Raw genomic sequence first — 18,768 nt, 5'->3', positions numbered from 1 at the left:
CGACTAGCACGCATGTGCAGGGGAACCTTTACCTTTAAATATTCCAAAACACACACATTAACGGAAGAATAAGCAATAATATGCACCTCGAAGTTTACATTCATATACTGGATAATTGGTGGCATTTTTATTTATTTATTTGATTTGTATACCGCCCTTCTCCCTAAGGACTCAGGGCGGTGAACAGTGACCTAAATATCAAAAGAACAAATACAGATATTGAAAACAAATTAAACCCTAATGCCCAAATGCAGAAGATAAGTTACCTTAAAACAATAATTACAACGTCAGACCAGACCGGATTGCTCAAACATGTACTAAAATATACTAAAAGTAAAAAAATAAAATAAATCCACGCGATGCGACTGCATGAACCCCAGTTTGAAAACACGCCGTTAGCAACAAAATCGGTTGATAGGTAGACTCCGCCCCCATAATGGGGCGGGTGACATCCCCGCTCCTAGAACGTCAAATTCTCAGGAACCAATGAAAGGCCGCGTTGGACCCAGTTCCCGACCGCTAACGCTGTAGTTCTTCGGCCGCACGTGATCGCGTCCCTCCGTGGCAGCCGCGGAACTAGGAAGCGGTCGGTTTCATTGTCATCTTCCTCGCCCGCGATGGCAGCAATGGGCTCGGTCACTTTGCTGCTGCTGCTGCTGCTGCCCGGCGTCTTGCTGGGCCTATGTGCCGAGGAGAGCCTTCTGCCCGGCCGACGTTTGTTACTGCAAAGCGGTTTGGAAGAGATAGTTTTGGGAGACCGACACCGCGCTCGGCCCTTGGACCTGGAGGATCTGCCGTCGCTTGAATCGGGGTTTTTAGGGGTTTTGCAGGAGCCGCAGCTGGATCCGGAGTGCAAGGAGCTCTTGAATGCCTTCGCCAATAGCAGCCTAAGATTGGCTGGCTGCTTAATGCAGAGCGCCCGGCCTGTGACGCTCTGCCAGAACTGCTATCATCAATTCGGGGAAGTCATGCAGCAGTTCAACAACATCGAGGTGCGTGGATCGGGTTTCTTAAACATTGGGGTCAGCGTTAGAATCGTTCGGGGGTTTTTTTTCCCCCCCCGGGACAGTTGCTCCATCAAAGCTGTCCCAGTTCTGTCTGGCAAGTACTTCTGTTGAAGCCAATAAAGATTCTGGTGGTGCATTGTAACGTTTGTTATTTTTGTGGATTGCAGTTGCGTCGAATGAAGTGGGCTCTACTTGTCTACGATAATGTTGGTTAGACTCCCCTAAGGGGGCTGCAGGGCCAGTTGCAGCTGCCACAGAGAAACATGACAGTCTTTTGGAAATTATAATTTGATTTGTTTGTTTTGGAGGCTACCGTTAAAATTCTCTTGGAATTTTCGGTGCTTGGGATAATACAAGCATGCTTTGTCTAAAAACACTTCCCACGGGTTTTTCAAAATTGTAGTGGTGGGATATCTTGGAGGGAGGCTCCTCAGTTATATCTGGAATAAAAGTTGGAGTCTGCTTTTCGTGACTGATGGAAGAAGGAACTCATAAAACGAGTAGGAGCTACAGTAATCATATATATATCCTATGTTAGAGTAGAGAGGTTCTTTCTGGGATGCAAATTTTATTTTGTTTTCCTTGTCAATGGGATTGCTCATAAGTGTCTCCATGAGATGAATGGCATACTTTGCAGCAAGCAGAATTAGTTGGGTTTATATTTTGATAAAATATCTGAGCAGTGGTCAGGTTGTGCAGATAGAGGCCTGGGGAGTCAAATAGTTTTTTTCCCCTCTTCAAGTGACAGAATCTGGCTGAAGTTGGCTGATCTATAAAGATGAGCAGTATTGGGCCTGCTTAGTAATTGGATAGGGGCATCAGAGGAGACTAGGCTACATTTGAAAGATGAAAAATACAATGAACAATCTCTTCCTTATCATGCCAAAAAGCCCTGTGCCCATATAAGCATAAAAGTCACTGGGAGAATGAAAGGATAGTTACTATAGGTAAACTTTGAATTTACCATTTTCCATATTCATATAAAATAGACATAGGGTTGCAATGAGCTATCCACATATTTATTCCTTGGCTTACAAATCTCAGGCAGGCACAAAAAACTAAATTATTGAATCCTTCATGGATCATCATGCATGGTATTCAGTTTGGTGTCTACAAATTCTGAAAAAAATAGAAATAAGAAAGATCAACTGACCTAAAGGCTTGACTGAATTTGAAAAAAAATCATATTGTCACTTTAAATTACATTTGAATGTAGCAATTACTGCTTTGCATCAGGAAGAACTTAAGATAATATATTGTTGCTGGAAAAGGATGGAAGTGATGCAGTCTGTCATATGATTTTTCCCATGTTAAAATCACAGAAATAGAAAATCTGGAAGAATGATTGGAATGGAATATTCTCTTATGTTGCAGCCTGTGAAAAGAGTTAATTAGATTGATGCAAATGCTTTTCTCAAGGATGGCTCAACTTCTCTTCCACTTATGGATCTGCTCTGGGATTAGGGGACTTTATAAAACAAATTTGGGAATTGCTTGGGGAATATATGAAAGAAAATGCATTTGAAAGAGGAGGCTACCACTAAAGCAGTGATAAATTTTACCTCAGAATATTTGCATCAGTAGAATATATTCCCAGAACATTTCTTTAATTGTTTATTAAAAAGTCACTAAAATATTTGCAAAATGTGGATTTGATATCCAGTTTACAAGAATGTAGATATTTGGTGACCATTGACAAAGGAGACACTATAAAGAGTTAGGGATTCACCACTAAAATAAATGATCTCTCAGCTTGTCATTTATATATCTGAAGACAAAGATATCCAGTGGAGAGACTTAAAAGATGTTCTCAGCAACTGATGGACTAGCATAGAAATTCCCTTGAGAGAGCTGTTTCAGTTCCTGAGTAATTTAAACCTTTAATACTGTTTGTTTGGATAACACATGTATGTCCCAATTTTATTAGGAAGATAACATTGTGTTTATATGTACAAGTGAACTACACTGCAATACTATATTTATTCAGAAATAATTATTTCTAACTCAGTGGGGCCTTCCCCTGCTGAAAAGTATTCTATATAGGTTTGTAGCTTTAAAATACAACCTTACAGTACCACAGAATAGATAATATATTCTTGATTGCTGGAACTGCTAACAAACTATTTCTATATGTGTATTTTCTCCTTTCAGAATACTACTAAGAGTAACCGTTGTGCCCAAAGTCTCTTGATGTCAGACAGGCTACAGATAGTTGCACTTGTGAACAAGTTTTTTAATGACACATGGATAAAAGCTAACTGTGCAAGTATGTACTCTTTTTGTCTGCTTTCTTGTGTATGTTTGAATATTCAATATGAATAAAGGAATATATTTTTCTACTTTGTAAAAGCTATATACAGAGGTAATACATAACATATCAATATGCACACTTCTTCTCTGGCATTAGTTTTAATATAAGAAAGATGATTTCCAGAGCTAAGTAAATTGCTTATTCATTATTCTCAGTTTCTACAAATCCTGATTGGGTTCATATACTTATGCTATGGATTGTTTGCGATTTATTGATTTGAGCCCATAGAACACATACAGAATAGTTTATAATTCACAACAGCTGGCTCTACACAACATTTGTTGTTAGTTGGGAAGTCGTGTCCGACCCATCGCGACCCTATGGACAATGTTCCTCCAGGCCTTCCTGTCCTCTACACAACATACTAAGCTAAAATCAACCAAACATAGCAAAATATCTTATTTCTGAAATGAGATGTGAAGAATGTACCAGGTGAAGAAGTGCGGGTGAACTGAGAATAGGGCAATCCACCATGCTTACATGATAAGTGAGCGCCTGTTACTCGTCCCAGCTTCTGCCCACCTAGCAGTTCGAAAGCACGTAAAAATGCAAGTAGAAAAATAGGGACCACTACGATGGGAAGGTAACAGCATTCCGTGCGCCTTTGGCGTCTAGTCATGCCGGCCACATGACCACGGAGACGTCCTCGGACAAGCGCTGGCTCTTCGGCTTTGAAACGGAGATGAGCACCGGCCCCTAGAGTCGGAAACGACTAGCACGCATGTGCGGGGGAACCTTTACCTTTTATAGTATATGCTAGATTAGTCATACCTATATTGCTTTTATTAGTTAAATGAATTCAGCAACACTGTTGTTATAATTGTATTTCTCAATTGTTCCTTTGATTCCGTTCATTAAAATAGGAAGGGAAATTACAAGAGATGATGATGATTTAGGAAATATCTAAAATAATGTGCTGTTCACCATTGTTTAAAATCCATAAGCTTGCATCATGTGTATGTGTGTGTGTATCTATGCTGTATATACATATACATACAGTATGTAGATACATAGAATATACGTGTAGGAAAAATGAGAAAGAAGGGAAAATAGTGTTTTACATAAATGTTTTGATAAACCGGTATGTATACGGGCTTTACTGATGCTTTATACATTATGTTCAGAGTTTGTAGGGTTGGACCCATAGATCTGAGAAATAAATAGGATAATTAAGTCATGTGGTTAAGGTACCAGATAGGAAACCATGAGACTGAGTTCTAGTTCGGCCTAAGGCATGAAAGCCAGCTGAATGATTTTAGGGCCCTCTTGTCTCAGCTGAACTTGCCACTGGATTGTTGTGGGGAAAATAGGAGGAGTATAGGTATGTTCACTGTTTTGAGTTGTTTATAAAAATAATAAATTCAGAATATAAAATTAATTTTGGGCAGCCTTATAAATCATTTCAATTTATCATAATCAGCAACAGATGGGCTAGCATCTACCTCTGTAAGCAACTTGTTCATATATTGCAAGTTGAATTAACTGCATGAAGCTTAACTATTTCTTGTATCAGTGTATGAGGACCTGTTCCGGCAATTCAGTGCTATAGAGCAGGGGTCCCCAACCTTTCTGGGTTGGTGGCCGGGGTGGTGGTGGAGGCGCATTTATGCATGCGAGTGTGTGCACGGGGCCACAAGTGCACATGTGATGTAAACAGGGCCATGAGTGCCCATGCAATGCTTGGGCAATGCTAGCACCTGTTCAGTGCTGCGATGCTAGCGCGAGTGGGGATATGTGCTTTCAGCGACACTAGCGCCTGCGCAATGCCCAAAGCTAGCGCAAGTGGGAGTGCACAAGAGGGAGAAGTGTACATCCACAGCGATGCTACTGCCCGCATGATGCTCATGGCATCACTAGTGCCTGCACGATGCCTCAGTGTTAGTGGGGGAGGAGGTGCAAGCGCACGCATGCAGTGGCCAGCAACTCACACGGTTGCAGTTGGCCATGGACCAGAGGTTGGGGACCCATGCTATAGAAAAATAATATCCGCAAAAATACATTTTTAATGGTACTATGTTTCCCCCAAAATAAGACCCACTGTTCTGTTCCAGCACAGGCTGACACTGAATCACAACACCCACCCAGAAAATAAGCCCTAGCCTAATTTTTTAGGGTGTGCCTAATATAAGCTCTAACCCAAAAATAAGCTGGGGGGGGGTTTGGGGTGGCCAGCACAGGAGGCGGTGAACGCGTGGGGGCTAGCAGTGTCTGGCAGCAGGTGCAGCCCACACAGCACAGGTAAGGCTGAGTGCGGTGGCAGAAGTGATCTGGATGTGCTGTGCAGCCGTCTGGCTCATGGCAGGCTCATACGGTGGCACCGGCAGCAGATGGAATCAGTGGCAAGGGGGAGGAGGCAGGTGATCCAGATGCACTGCACAGCCGCCTGGCTCACAGGAGGCTTGTGGGAGGCTCTTGCGGTGGCACCGGCAGCAGATGGAGGCAGAGGTACAGGAGGGAGTCAGGCGATCCCAATGCACCTCCTACCTACTCTGTCCCACTGTCTTGGTTTGCCCGTGGCAGCGCCGTGGCAGGCGGCCACATGGTGTGTCAGGATCACCTGCCTCCCCCACCCCCCTTGGTGCCTCTGACTTCCCCTACTGCCAGTGACGCTGCACGAACTTCCCACAGGCCAGGTGATCGCACAGTGCATGTGGATCGTCTGCCTCCCCCTGGCTTTGCCTCCGTGCTCAGACTTACTTGCGCTACTGAAAGGGGCCAGTGGGCTATGGCTGCCGCCAGACACCATTGGTCCCCACGTGCTCGCTGCCTCTTGTGCACATGCCAGGAGGTGGGGTTCATGCTGGGCTGATCACCCTGATACCGTGTTACCCTGAAAATAAGCCCTCATGCATCTTTTGGTGCCAAAAATATATAAGACCGGATCGTAGTTTCAGGGAAACACGGTACATACATGTAAATAGCTGTGCACAAAACTTAGGAGACATTACAGATCTATAGACAATGACCGATTACAGCCCTTTTGTTTCAATTTGTCACGAGTGTTTTGCAGCCACACAATTGACATGGAGTTGATGCATTTGATCCTTATTTATTTATATTTCTAAGGCTGTTATGCCATAATGATTTGAAAAACAGTTCAAAACAATATAACACCTAGGAAACAATGATGCCTATAGAAACAGTAAAATCCACAAGTTGAATTCAAAACATGCCCATAAGAGGTTCACCACCTATTCTAGTCCAGGGCCTGGGGAAGAGCCAATTTTTGAGAGCCCATTTAAACAAATTCAGGTAGGGGTCATACAGAACACTATGGGAGATACTGTTCCCAAGGACAAGGATTGTAACAGCATATTTGTGTATGAATGTTCCTTTGGACATTGGTTGTGAATATCCTTCTAGAATCTGATTGTGTTGGCCGTTTATCTTTTTGTTGCAGCTTATAATAGTGGAATCCCAAAAGCCTGCCAGAGTTTTCCTCTGTCTTTCTTAAACCTATTATATACCATAAAGGATCAAGGTGGAGTTGAGTCTCTCATGCTCCCCTCTTTTGTCAAATTATGTTGTTGTTTACATTCTCTCTTATATTTTAAGGATTCTGCTAACTGTTCTTGCATTCTCTTCATTTTTATCTCTGCATTGTTCTACAGTTTGTGCTCTTCATCTGCCAAAATGATGTAACGCAAAATGTTTCCAACGAGTATACTTGACATGGAAGCTGATTTGAAAATCATCTTAAATTGTGTGTGTTTGTGTTTTAGATAAATAATGGCTAATTTTGCCATGCAAACATACTGCCTTTTTTACTTGTACTTAACACAGACTTGGAATGCTAAATTATAGCTCAGTGGAGTATTGTGACAAGAATGACACATGGCTTGGCACAGCTGAAAGGAATGTTCAGAAGCCATGTTTAATATTAAACAACTATTGATAATCCTAACTGTAGTTTGTAGTTGCCTTTTTTCTAGTAGTCATAGTTAAGATTAAAGAATTGGACATAACACTGAACTTCATCATTTTTGTAACAAAAAGTAAATATACAACCTCCATAGTGGCACTGATGAAAAAGAGGAGAGACAATAGCATCCAGGCGCAAGGCTTGTTGATTAATATGTCATATATATATTCTATCTATCATACCATATATCATACTATATTTAGACTGATATTCTCCTTATCACTAAATGGCACTCAAAGTCAGTCGTATTCAGGAATCATTTATCAAAAATATATATGAAGGTTATTTTATGTGAAAGAATAACTCATGAATGAAGGCAAATATATATGTCCCAGGATGATGTTGCAGGATCCAATCTGGGTTGATCGTTTAGTCTTCCGAGCTTTTGGACATGTGCTGGAGCCCATCCTCAGGGAACTTCTCTCTATTGGAATGTGTGCTTTGGGCTATTCCATGCTCAGAATTTATATGGTGCCTGGTTCTCTGTGGCCTCCTAGCTGTTGATTGGAGTATTGACGGCCGACGGTTAAGTTGTTGGCTGTTTATTCCTTGTGCTGAAAAGTCCTAGTGCAAAGCTTTAAATGCCTTCAGTTGAATGAGTATAGAGGCCCCCTTCAGATCTTTACACTTCAGATGCAACAATTTGACGTTCTCTCTAGGCTGGGGATAAGGAAATAAGGCTTCGTTTTGTGAAAGAATAACTTCTTAAAAAATGAAACACTTTTAACGATAGTTATCTTAAGCCAGTAGTGGACAACTTGGTGCTACTCAGATATCCGAGTGTGACTCCCACAGTCTTGCTGTTATTCATGCCAATTGAGGCTGAGGAGATTTGGATATTAAAGCATCTGGTATTTTAGCCCTCATTTGTTTTCTCTCTATGCTCCTCTTTACACAGCTTTGATTAATGGAATTGCGCGAAGCAGCTCTGGGTTGCTCAGTTTCTAATTTCATCCAATTAATTGGGTAACTTTAAATGGTGTAAGGATTACTAGTTAAGTCCATATCGGTGTTAAAAGAGAAAATATAGATCGTATGACAGAAATCTGATACTGTTTTGTACTACTGGATGCCTTGTTAAGCCTATCCATTTACAGTATATCCTCTTTTTGGGTCATAAAATTCTCATCCTTCTCAATCTTACTGCTGCCTCTGATTCAGCTGAGGTTCTCTCTTCCCCTATTTTGTTTTGTTTCTAAGCTTCTGCAATCCTGACTTAAGCAAGAAATATTTCCATATGCTTAATCTACTTTTTTTTGAGACTGGATTCATGTCATGTGTTTGGCAAAAGGCAATTTGATTGTGGCTTAGCATGTTATGCATGCACAGACTGTACATTTTATAATCCATAATTAAACAAATCGTGGCTTAATGTGTTGTGAACTTACTGGGTGTCTCTCCCCCCCCCCCCCCGGTGAGCTTATTGCTTCCTGTGCTTGTTAAGTGTCACTTATTTTGGGGTGATACATATTCTATACCTACCTCTTCACCTTTGGAAATTGAAAGCAGATTATTTGGGTGGCTCTTCCTGTCCAGACATTTTTCCTTCTAAGCTGCCTTTTCCTTCACTGCTGTTACTATCTGATAACACCAACGTTACCTAGTCACCCCTACATTTCTGTATCTTGTCAAAATTATGATACTTTTTTCCTATTATTAAAAAACAAACTTCAGTGAAAACTGTTGTCTGTGTCCTGGTTCTTTTTTTCTCCCAGTTGTATCTCCATGTTCACTTAAAGCCATCTTGTGCTCTGTTATATTTTTCTTCATCTTTCTGATTAGTGACTCTATAATTTCCCTCATTTTATTGTTCTTTTCTTTTCTTTTCTTTTCTTTTCTTTTCTTTTCTTTTCTTTTCTTTTCTTTTCTTTTCTTTTCTTTTCTTTTCTTTTCTTTTCTTTTCTTTTCTTTTCTTGTCACCTCTCTCATATTCTTTTGCTTCCTGTTATATTTATGGTAACCTCCAGATCAACACCCATTACTTCTGCTAAGCTTCTCTTCAAAACTCGGCACTTTCGCAACTTTTCGCTATTTCTCCTACTGCCAGACTGACCATCTTATTGCTTAATTTGGCAGTATTTGACAAGAGACATGACTTGCAAAGTTTCCAAGAGTTTACGACAACTGTATTTTGGAAGGGGTTTATTTTTTTGCCCATGTTTTGTGCAGAAGGTCTGAGGTCTTGGTTGGCTTGTCATCAAGATACCAACCTGGTCTCTCTTTTTTCCTCTTTCCCCTCTTCTTTCCACCTTGCCACATTGTAGTGGAAGGAAGAATGCACTTAATGGGCAAGGGCAGGGGTCTTCAAACTCGGCCCTTTTATGACTCGTGGACTTCAACTCCCAGCATTCCTCAGCCAGGCATGCTGGCTGAGGAATGCTGGGAGTTGAAGTCCACGAGTCATAAAAGGGCCGAGTTTGAAGACCCCTGGGCATGGGCATTCTTTGCTCCCCCCCCTCAGTTCTTGAATTGTATGGGATCTATTTTAGGTCTCATTTTTGGAGGTGGTGTTGGGTTTTTTTTTTTTTGCTTTACAGAATTTCAGCAGCATACCATCGGAGAACTGGGTAAAGAAGAACTTTAAACAGAAGGGAACTGCATGTGATACTGAAGTGTCATTGATTGTGTATGCCTTAGACTAGCATTTGTCATTCCTTTCATGGCAGGTTCATAGATTATACTGTGTTACTTATACTACTGTGCAATTTAAAAGTAGAATAACTATCTGTAAAATAAATAAGCCTTGATCTAAAACAGCCTTTTTGGAAGTGGATACTGGAGATTTATTGATACCTTTGACTCTCCTTTCATAGATTGTTTAAACCAGAAGGAGGAAGGCTTATCAGCTGGTACAGTGGCGTTCCTGGCCTTATACAATGAATCAATGGCATGCTTTAAACAGAACCTCCAGGTACTTAATATCGTTTATTAAGGGTACAGTTGAGCCCTCTAATTGTATAGTGAATTTCCCCCTTTTTTTCAGAGCAAGGCGCTGCAAATATAATTTACCAACTCTTATGCAGTTTAAGCAGATAGAACAATTATCTTTAAAATGCAGGTGTTCACTACTGACAACAAAATGCATTCTAATTAATGTTCACCTCCATTTCATATGCAATTATGCCGCTGTTTTGGTTTCACAATAGTTGATAATTATATAGGAAGAGTCGTATAATCTCTTCATATAGTAAATCACTTTTTACATTATTTTAGGCCTTCTCACCTGATATAACTATATGGGTCATCTGATATTTTATTATAGTATGAGTTTAATTGTGGATACATAGCTATTTAAAAAGTTGGTTTTTCACATATAGTATCTGCTTTAAAATCTTTCTAAATCTAGTATCTCTATAAAGTTGGAAAGATGTGGCCAACTTCTAGGATATGATCCAACTATGTTCAGAACTACTATGCTTTTATTATTCAAAACTTCAGACCTGTATATCCCATATATTAATTTATATCATCAGAGTGTTTATTCTTATGAACATTAATAGCAAAATTATAACCAGAAGCTTAAAATAGCAACCTTGCTTATTTTAAGGTCACTGTAGAAATCCAATACAGTTGTAATTTGCATAGTATATGTCACTGCTCAGTCTTGGTTGTTACGTTCAGAATGGGAATTGTATTCCTACTACTATACTATTTATCTGTGTTACCAAACCATGTATAATCACTGAACTATTTTGGTAAATTAGATATTAAAAAATGAGAGAAAAATCCTGTTCTTGCTTTTCCCTTCTTAGTGAAGAAGTAAATGCCAAGCCCAGTATTTTATAATTTTACATTTAGTTTAAATATTGAAAAATAGTCTTGTATTTTTGAATTCAATAAATTCTTTTGAATTTGTTCATTTCTTTTCTCTTCTTATTGTATTATAATGTGAACATTTTATTTATCCACAAAAGGGAATTTTTTGGAACATTCTTTTTTCCTATTATATAGAACAGTTGAGTACCTATGAACTATTAGAAGAAATGTTAGAGTCAGTGGAGTTACATAAGGTTTTTTTGTTACTAAAGAATGAATGACACAGATGAATTAAATAGAACATTGGGTAGAATCAGAGTGAAATATGAGAAAAGTCAGTTGAGAAGATTCTGTATTATAAAAAAGAAATAAAAAGTGATTAGGATAGGAATAGAATGAGGAAAAAATGGACTGCATATAGAACCCTATTCTTCCCCCTGTTCCCTTCTATATGGAGGGAAAAAAACTCCAGTCCTATATATATTTGCAGGAGGCATCTCAGTGTAATCTACTGAAGCTGCTTAAAACACTCATTGTGATTGGACACTTGTAACTTCAGGAGTGTGTGTAAATCTTTAAGCACCTTCAGTTAAATAAGTATAGAGGCCCTCTTCAGATCTTTATACTTCAGATGCAACAATTTGATATTCTAAGAGGACAAGGAAATAAGGCTTCTGTTGGTGAACACTGCCTGCTTTACATATTTATTTTAAACACTTGGGTGAACTTACTCAGCCTTCCATAATCCATATACGTCTGCAGATAAATTGGAAATTCTCTGGTAATTTGGGATTTTTTGCTGATTTATTTCAATTAACATGACTGTCCTTCTCAAATTCATGATAAACACCATTAAAAATTAAAATTAAAAACCATATAAAAACATACAAGTGCAATCAGTAGCTGAGGTACAGCAATTAACCCAGCCACTGCCTGGGCTTTACCCCATACCTGGAACCCCAAAGTCCAATGACAGAACTATGCCTTTAAGGCCTTACCAAAAGTAAGCTGGGTTGGGACTAATCCTGTCTCCAGGGGGCTGATATTCCAAACGGCTGGTACCATGAAAGAAATGTCTTTTCTTTTTGGATCCTGCCAGATAATGTCCCCTGGTAGGTGAGACCCGGAACATGCCTCTCCTGCTGGACTTTATGGGATGGATAGAAATAACTGGGAAAAAGCAATCTCTCAAAGAACTCAACTCATGCCTTGAAGGATTTTATAGATTATTATCAGCACCTGGAATTGAACCTGGACAAATACTGGTAACCAGTATAGCCCATGGAGCAGGTGTGTAATGTACTCTGATTGAGAAGTGCACATAACTGTCCATGCTGCTGGATTCTGCACCAGCTGTAGTTTCCAGATAAAATGCATTGCTCTACTCCATTTGGGAAGTGACCATAGCATGAGGGACTATGAGCAGGGTCTCTTGATCAACTGGCACACAAAATTATGCAGAGTTCCTTCTGGCCACAGCTATTACTTGTTCTGTGAGCAGGAGTTCCAGGTGAATTGGAAGACCCCCCCCCAAATGCACACAGGGTCTATTAGGGCAGAAGAATACTGACATTTTGCCACCTTTACCACCATAGGCTAGGTCTTAATAGTGGCACTAATTCATGCAGAGTTGAGTTCACTCTTTGTTGCCCTTCAGTGGTACCTTAATTTTCTCTGTTTCATCTCCCTCAAGTCCTCTGTAAACCAAAGGAAATTATGAAATCCATGGGAGGAGAGAGTCTATATGGGCCTGGTCTGACCCAAAGCTCTATCTCCTCTCATTCTGGGAAGTAAGGACAGCCTTGTAGCTATCAAGAACAACACAAATCTCCCTCTGGAACCCAACAGGGTCCATTAGTTGCCTAAGATGGATTGACCAAATAAATCCAGCCTCCTTGTGCCAGGGGACTGTGCCAGAGAATTCCATGGTTAGCAGAAAATGATTTAACCATGACAAAGATCGGATCAGGCTGGGACCTGGGTGACCTGGGACATCAAAAACCTTACTCTTACTAGAAAACTGTGCCTGGCAAGAATGTGTAACCTTGTAATGCTGGTTTGTTTGTTTATTTTGAAGATTGTGTATATTTAAATAGACCTTCTGTATTTATGTCATCCTTGATAATGAATAATGTAGTACTTTTCTGTTCATGTTTGTCTTTTTCTTCTCTTTTTCACGTTTCACTGTCGATCAGATATCAAATGTTAAAATATGCTGTTGTGCTGGGTTCTGCTATACCAAAACAAAGTACTGATTGTTGATGTAACAGTCATTAACATAACTGTTTTGCACTGATGTGAGAATAGTCACGAGCTATTGAATAATGAGCATTGTCAGCAGGAGGTAAATGAAAAGAATAGCGGAAGTTGGACAAGAATGGATATACTGACATTTTGAAAACATATTATTTTCACCCAACATCCTAGTTACTGCATTTTGGCAGTATTTATCTTTCACATCACATTCTGCAATTTCCTCATAACTCATAATTTTAAGTTATCATGTAAGATAACTCCATACCTTCCGGTGTTACTGGTTATTAACATCATGTACCTATTAAGTTTTAGTGGAAGGGGCAATCATTAGCTCAGCATTTGGTGCATCAGTGTGTGCATTCGTGGTCCTATAATGCGTTTTTCTGGATTATTATTTTTTTTTTGTTATTCTGTCGTTCACTGTTAAAATAAACCTACCATTAAAATTATAGCCCGATCATTTCTTTGTCAGTGGGCAAACATACAAAATCAGCAGGGGATCAAATACTTTTTCCCCCTCACTGTAAGTGCTATTGCTAATGCTATGCTTATGGGTCACATGATCAGAATTTGAGTGATTGGCAAATGGGATGTATTTATGACGGATGCACCATCTTGGGGTTATGTGATCACCATTTGCCACCTTCCAAGTTGGCTTTTGACAAGCAGTCAATGAGGGAAGCCCGATTCGCTTAATGACCATGTGATTCACTTAACAACTGTGATTCGCTTAACAACTGTAGCAAAAAGGTCATAAAATTAGGCATGACTCACTTAATATCCTCCTTGCTTAGCAATGGAAATTCTAGTCCCAATTGTAGTGGAAGACTGACTGTAGGAGTTTCCATCTGTCTTGCAGCTGTTGTTTGAAAATTGTGGCAGCCTTTTGCGCTTGGCTTATGCTTCAAACTCACTTTGAATTTTCTAATCCAGTCTTTTAAAAAATAATTTCTTGGTTTATGTTTTACGGCCAGGAAGGTAACCTGCTACCAAGTAACTACTCAGAGGTCTGCAAGAACTGCAATGCTACATATAAAAACCTGAGTTCCCACTACAGGGAGATACAGAAGAATGGGCAGCAAGAGGAGTCTGGAGAACAGTTTCATTTGTGCATTGATATAGAGGATGCAGTGAGTCTTCCTTTCTGTTTTGCTTTCCTTATACTGTCTACTCATTTGTATCACATCTCAGTATACTGTAGTGCAGGGGTGTCAAACTCAATTTCATTGAGGGCCGCATCAGCATTGCGGTTGCCCTCAGGGGGCCGGGTGGGTATGGCCAGGGTGGGTGTGGCCTACTGGGTGGGCGTGGCTAGAGTGCGTATGGCCTACTGGGTGGGCGTGGCCAGCTCTACATCGTTCGCACCAAGGGTGCCTATGGGGGCCTGGGCAGGAGTGGGACAGATCTGAGGGTCTCTGGCAGAAGGAGGGTCTCTGGGCCAGGGCCAAGGCAATGGGGGCCGTTCCCTCACTGTTTCCAGGATGGCTTCGCGGGCCACATGAAACCACTTCACGGGCCGGATCCGGCCCCCAGGCCTTGTGTTTGACATGTCTGCTGTAGTGTCTCAAGTTGGCTTTTGTCCAATTTAGTTACTGCATTATTAGTAGTCTCATAAGAATGGTTAACTGTAGCTGAAATTCCAGGGCAATAAAACGGAATGTAGAAGCAAAATTTATAAAACCATAGCATAGGAGCATTGTCTTTTGTGCCTTTTGGGAAAATACAGCTTTTTAAATAACAGCATAATAAGGGTAACTCCTGATAAAGGAAGCATTTTATATGTTCCTTATATGTAAGGGTGTAGGTCTATACATATGTTGTAGATAGTATGTTTAAATGTGTGTTATGTATGTGTACACTTTGAGAGCAAGCAACTACACTTCATTTTTAATGTGTGCCATTGTGCCCACGGTAAAAAATGACAATAAAGGTTATCTATCTATCTATCTATCTATCTATCTATCTATCTATCTATCTATCTATCATTTAGTGTACTGTAGTTTGCTGGTTTATATAGGAATCTCAAATGACTTGAGGGCACATAATCAAATCTACATACAGTATATTGGTAATAATCTGAACAAACCTAGTTCAGGCATTTTAACACTTTCCAAGGTTAAATAGCTGAAAACCCACCAGTATTTCATCTTACAATAAAAAACCATCTTTTTCTCTCTCTCTAGTTTTGTATTTTCACCGCCTGAGTATCTAGCCTCAGCTTATTTCACCAGCTGGTTTCTCAAAGAACTAATTGTCAGGGATGTCTTTTGCCCATATACTGGGATGTGTTAGTAGTGATGAGCCATGTTGCTAAGGGCAGGCTTAGGTCCCATCAACCACTTACATTAACCTTTTCTTGTGCTTCTGTGGACATTCTTAATATGGATCCACTGAGAGGTTTTTATTCGTTTTGTTTTAAGCCTTTCTTATGAATTTGGCATCTTCTATATAGCATCCAAATAAATAGATGCTCTTATTACTGTATGCTCTTATTACTGTATGAAATGATTGGATTGTGGTTAATGCCGACTCAGATGTCGAACCATGAAGAACACTTTAATAAAACACTTGGCTACAACAGTTAAAGCTTTTTAGGGTGGACATTTTAAAATCTATCTGAAAACCCATGAGATTGCTAAATTTGCATGTGCCATTAAGGATGGCCTGATAAATGTAAAAACTATTTTGCATCTTGTCCAGGAAGGTGGGATCTATACCCAGTAAAAGGTAGACATACTGATGCCCATTCAATGAAAAACTTTGGAATTTATCCAGATATTGATGATTCCTCAGATGTCTTAATCTCCTTGGTATTTTTTTTTACAACTGTGTCCTTTAGATGAACATCACACAAAGGCTATGGAGCACAACTTTTAATTGTTCTGTCCCCTGCACAGACACGGTGCCAGTGATTGCAGTTTCTTTGTTCATTTTCTTTCTGCCACTTGTTTTTTACTTGAGTACCTTCCTTCACTCAAAGCAGAAAAAACGTGTCCTGATTCTGGGTAGGTAAAAATCACAACATCTTTATGGTTTCTATTTTGGATTGAAATAATAATAATAAAAAGGTTACAATATTGAAAGTGGTATTTGCGCCTAGATGGCATGATGCCCAATGTTGGGTGCTTTGGAATTTGGTGCTCTGTTCACAATCTGATTAGAATAATCTGGGTTGGAAGACAATAATGCATCATTTGATTCTGTCTCACTGCTGCATTTTTAAGTGACTAAACAAGTTTTAACTGCCTTTATCAAGCTGTTCTGAGTCAAAGGGCTCTGGTGGCAATTCAGAGGGAATGAATCAGACAAACTGGATGATTTTTCTCCTACCTTTTTTTTAAAGTAGTAAGGACAGGGAGCTTTCTATCTGCAATTACCTTTTTCTGAACAACAAACTCAGCGTATTGTTGAACACCTGTGATTAGCAACATCATATTCAGTGTTCTACTCAACCATTTATTTATAAAATCGTTTGGGTGCCATGATTTTTTTTTAAAAAAATGGTGTGAAGAAGCCTCTCTTCACAGTATGGTCAAGTTACTGTATATAGGAATAACTGTCTCATATAATTTGACTGTATAAGTTGGCTGTTTGGTACTCAGAATAATTTGACATTTGATAAAAATGAACAAATAAATGTGTTGCCCAGATAAAACAGAGGTCCACTTTGTCATTTGAAAAAAAGGGATTCAGTTTCCAGTTGAGCATGGACAGCAATTTTCTCATTTTCAGATTTATAATTTTGGGTATTCCTGGTTCAACTCTTGAATGTGATTTCTCAAGTTTTGATGGTGGCCAAGAGTACTTTTGCTCCTGGAAATTAGACCAGACCACAGTGGCCTAGGGCTAGGCCTTTGTATTCTGTTGTATTCTGTTTGGAGTTTGGAGCATTCTTAGATATTCCTGCTTATTGGAAGAACTTTGGGTAATTCATAACACTGGCCAGATCGTCACTAGGAACTTTAATAGATAGCATGTGATAGCCTTGTTAATGTCAGCTTCTGATCTATTTCTGGCACAGTTAAGACTGATAGCCATGATCTATGAAGTTTTGCGTGACTTGAGGTCTATTATATTAAAGACTACTTTCCTCCCTTTGAACTTGTCCAACCTTTAAGATCTGTTGCAAAACCTCTTCTCCCTCTCCTGCCATTATTTGTGAGATGGGAAAATAAGGAAAGGTCTTCTCAATATCTCCTCACTAGCTTTGGACCTCTTTGCACTGATTGGACAAATGAATTCTCTATCTAACTCGAAAACTATTTAAACCAGCCTTGTTCTTCTGGTTGATTTGTAACTATAAATTGGGATATATATTTTTTTGCATTATCACTATTTTTGATATTCACTGTGGGAAAGGATGACGTCTCATGATGCCGTTGTACAAATGATGCAAATTTAATTGGTAATTCAGTGACATCATAAACATATACCATTACTATGACTTGTTCTGGATGCCTCTCCGTATAAATTCTGTTGTTGGGGATTTAGATTTCTTGTAAAGGTAAAGGTAAAGGTTCCCCTGCACATGCGTGCTAGTCGTTTCCGACTCTAGGGGCCGGTGCTCATCTCTGTTTCAAAGCCGAAGAGCCAGCGCTTGTCCGAGGACATCTCCGTGGTCATGTGGCCGGCATGACTAGACGCCAAAGGCGCACAGAACGCTGTTACGTTCCCACCGTAGTGATCCCTATTTTTCTACTTGCATTTTTACGTGCTTTCGAACTGCTAGGTTGGCAGAAGCTAGATTTCTTGTATGAATATGCTATTAACTGTTTTTGTTTTTGTTTCTCTTTGTAGGTAAGCGCATGCACTCAAATGCCAGCTTTGCGAACATCCAAGATAAATCCAACTGAGCTTTGGGATGCAATGGGATATTAATTTGATTGTTCTGAAGACAATTATAATTTAACTTTACCTTATGCTGTAATAAAAGACTGTGTCTCAGATAGGTGTATGCACTATTGTGCAATAGTTCTCAGGGGGAAGACATGACCTCCGGAGACGAATAAGAAACTATTCCCTCCTTCAATCCTTTTTGAACTTTTATCTTACTTCTTGATTGGTAAAGTTTTTATACTTATATATATAACATTGACTTCCATATATGATGTGTTTACATGAACATTCCTTTCTAATTCTTAACTGAATGGGGATTTATTTAAAAGTTATCATTATTGAAAAATGGAAAAAAAATGAATTCAATGGCTTAATATTTATTAGCAGACAAATCTTAGTGTTTATGTTACTACTTAAAATGCTATTTGGCTCAGAAATAAATTTTGAATTTTATGTACTATATTGCTGGCAACAAAACTGATTATTAGAATTATAATAATTACAGAGTTTGACAAGGAAAAATGTCATGTCTTGATATTTCTAGAGTTGTATACTTGAATAAGCTCTTGTCTCTGTTGGCTGGTTAAAAGCAAGATTAAACTAGTGGCTTTGTATGTAAGGGTGAATAGTATATTTATTAGAATTTACAGACAGTATTTTATTGCATTTGTATATACTGC

General features: G+C 39.4%; 1 protein-coding gene across 1 annotated transcript; it reads left to right on the top strand.

The window, feature by feature from the left end:
* Positions 1–594: 594 nt before the first annotated feature.
* Positions 595–18,550, top strand: OSTM1 (osteoclastogenesis associated transmembrane protein 1). The gene is made up of 6 exons (XM_083348684.1): positions 595–992; positions 3,159–3,273; positions 10,054–10,151; positions 14,227–14,382; positions 16,092–16,257; positions 18,050–18,550. Exons 1-6 carry the CDS (start codon positions 618–620, stop codon positions 18,103–18,105), a joined length of 966 nt encoding a protein of 321 aa, XP_083204810.1. The 5' UTR covers positions 595–617; the 3' UTR covers positions 18,106–18,550.
* Positions 18,551–18,768: the final 218 nt, after the last annotated feature.

The sequence above is a fragment of the Vipera ursinii genome (assembly GCF_947247035.1).
Source record: "Vipera ursinii genome assembly, chromosome: 1".
Classification (NCBI taxonomy): Eukaryota; Metazoa; Chordata; class Lepidosauria; order Squamata; family Viperidae; genus Vipera; species Vipera ursinii.
Note: the sequence above shows the minus strand (reverse complement) of the source record. Positions and strands in the feature narration are given on the sequence as shown.

Bases quoted from the DNA above. Each gene is read 5' to 3' on its own strand.
- OSTM1 (XM_083348684.1), top strand. From the start codon at position 618: ATGGCAGCAATGGGCTCGGTCACTTTGCTGCTGCTGCTGCTGCTGCCC. The intron at 3,274-10,053 runs GTATGTACTCTT...CTCCTTTCATAG, and splicing joins GATAAAAGCTAACTGTGCAA to ATTGTTTAAACCAGAAGGAG. The intron at 10,152-14,226 runs GTACTTAATATC...TTTTACGGCCAG, and splicing joins GCTTTAAACAGAACCTCCAG to GAAGGTAACCTGCTACCAAG.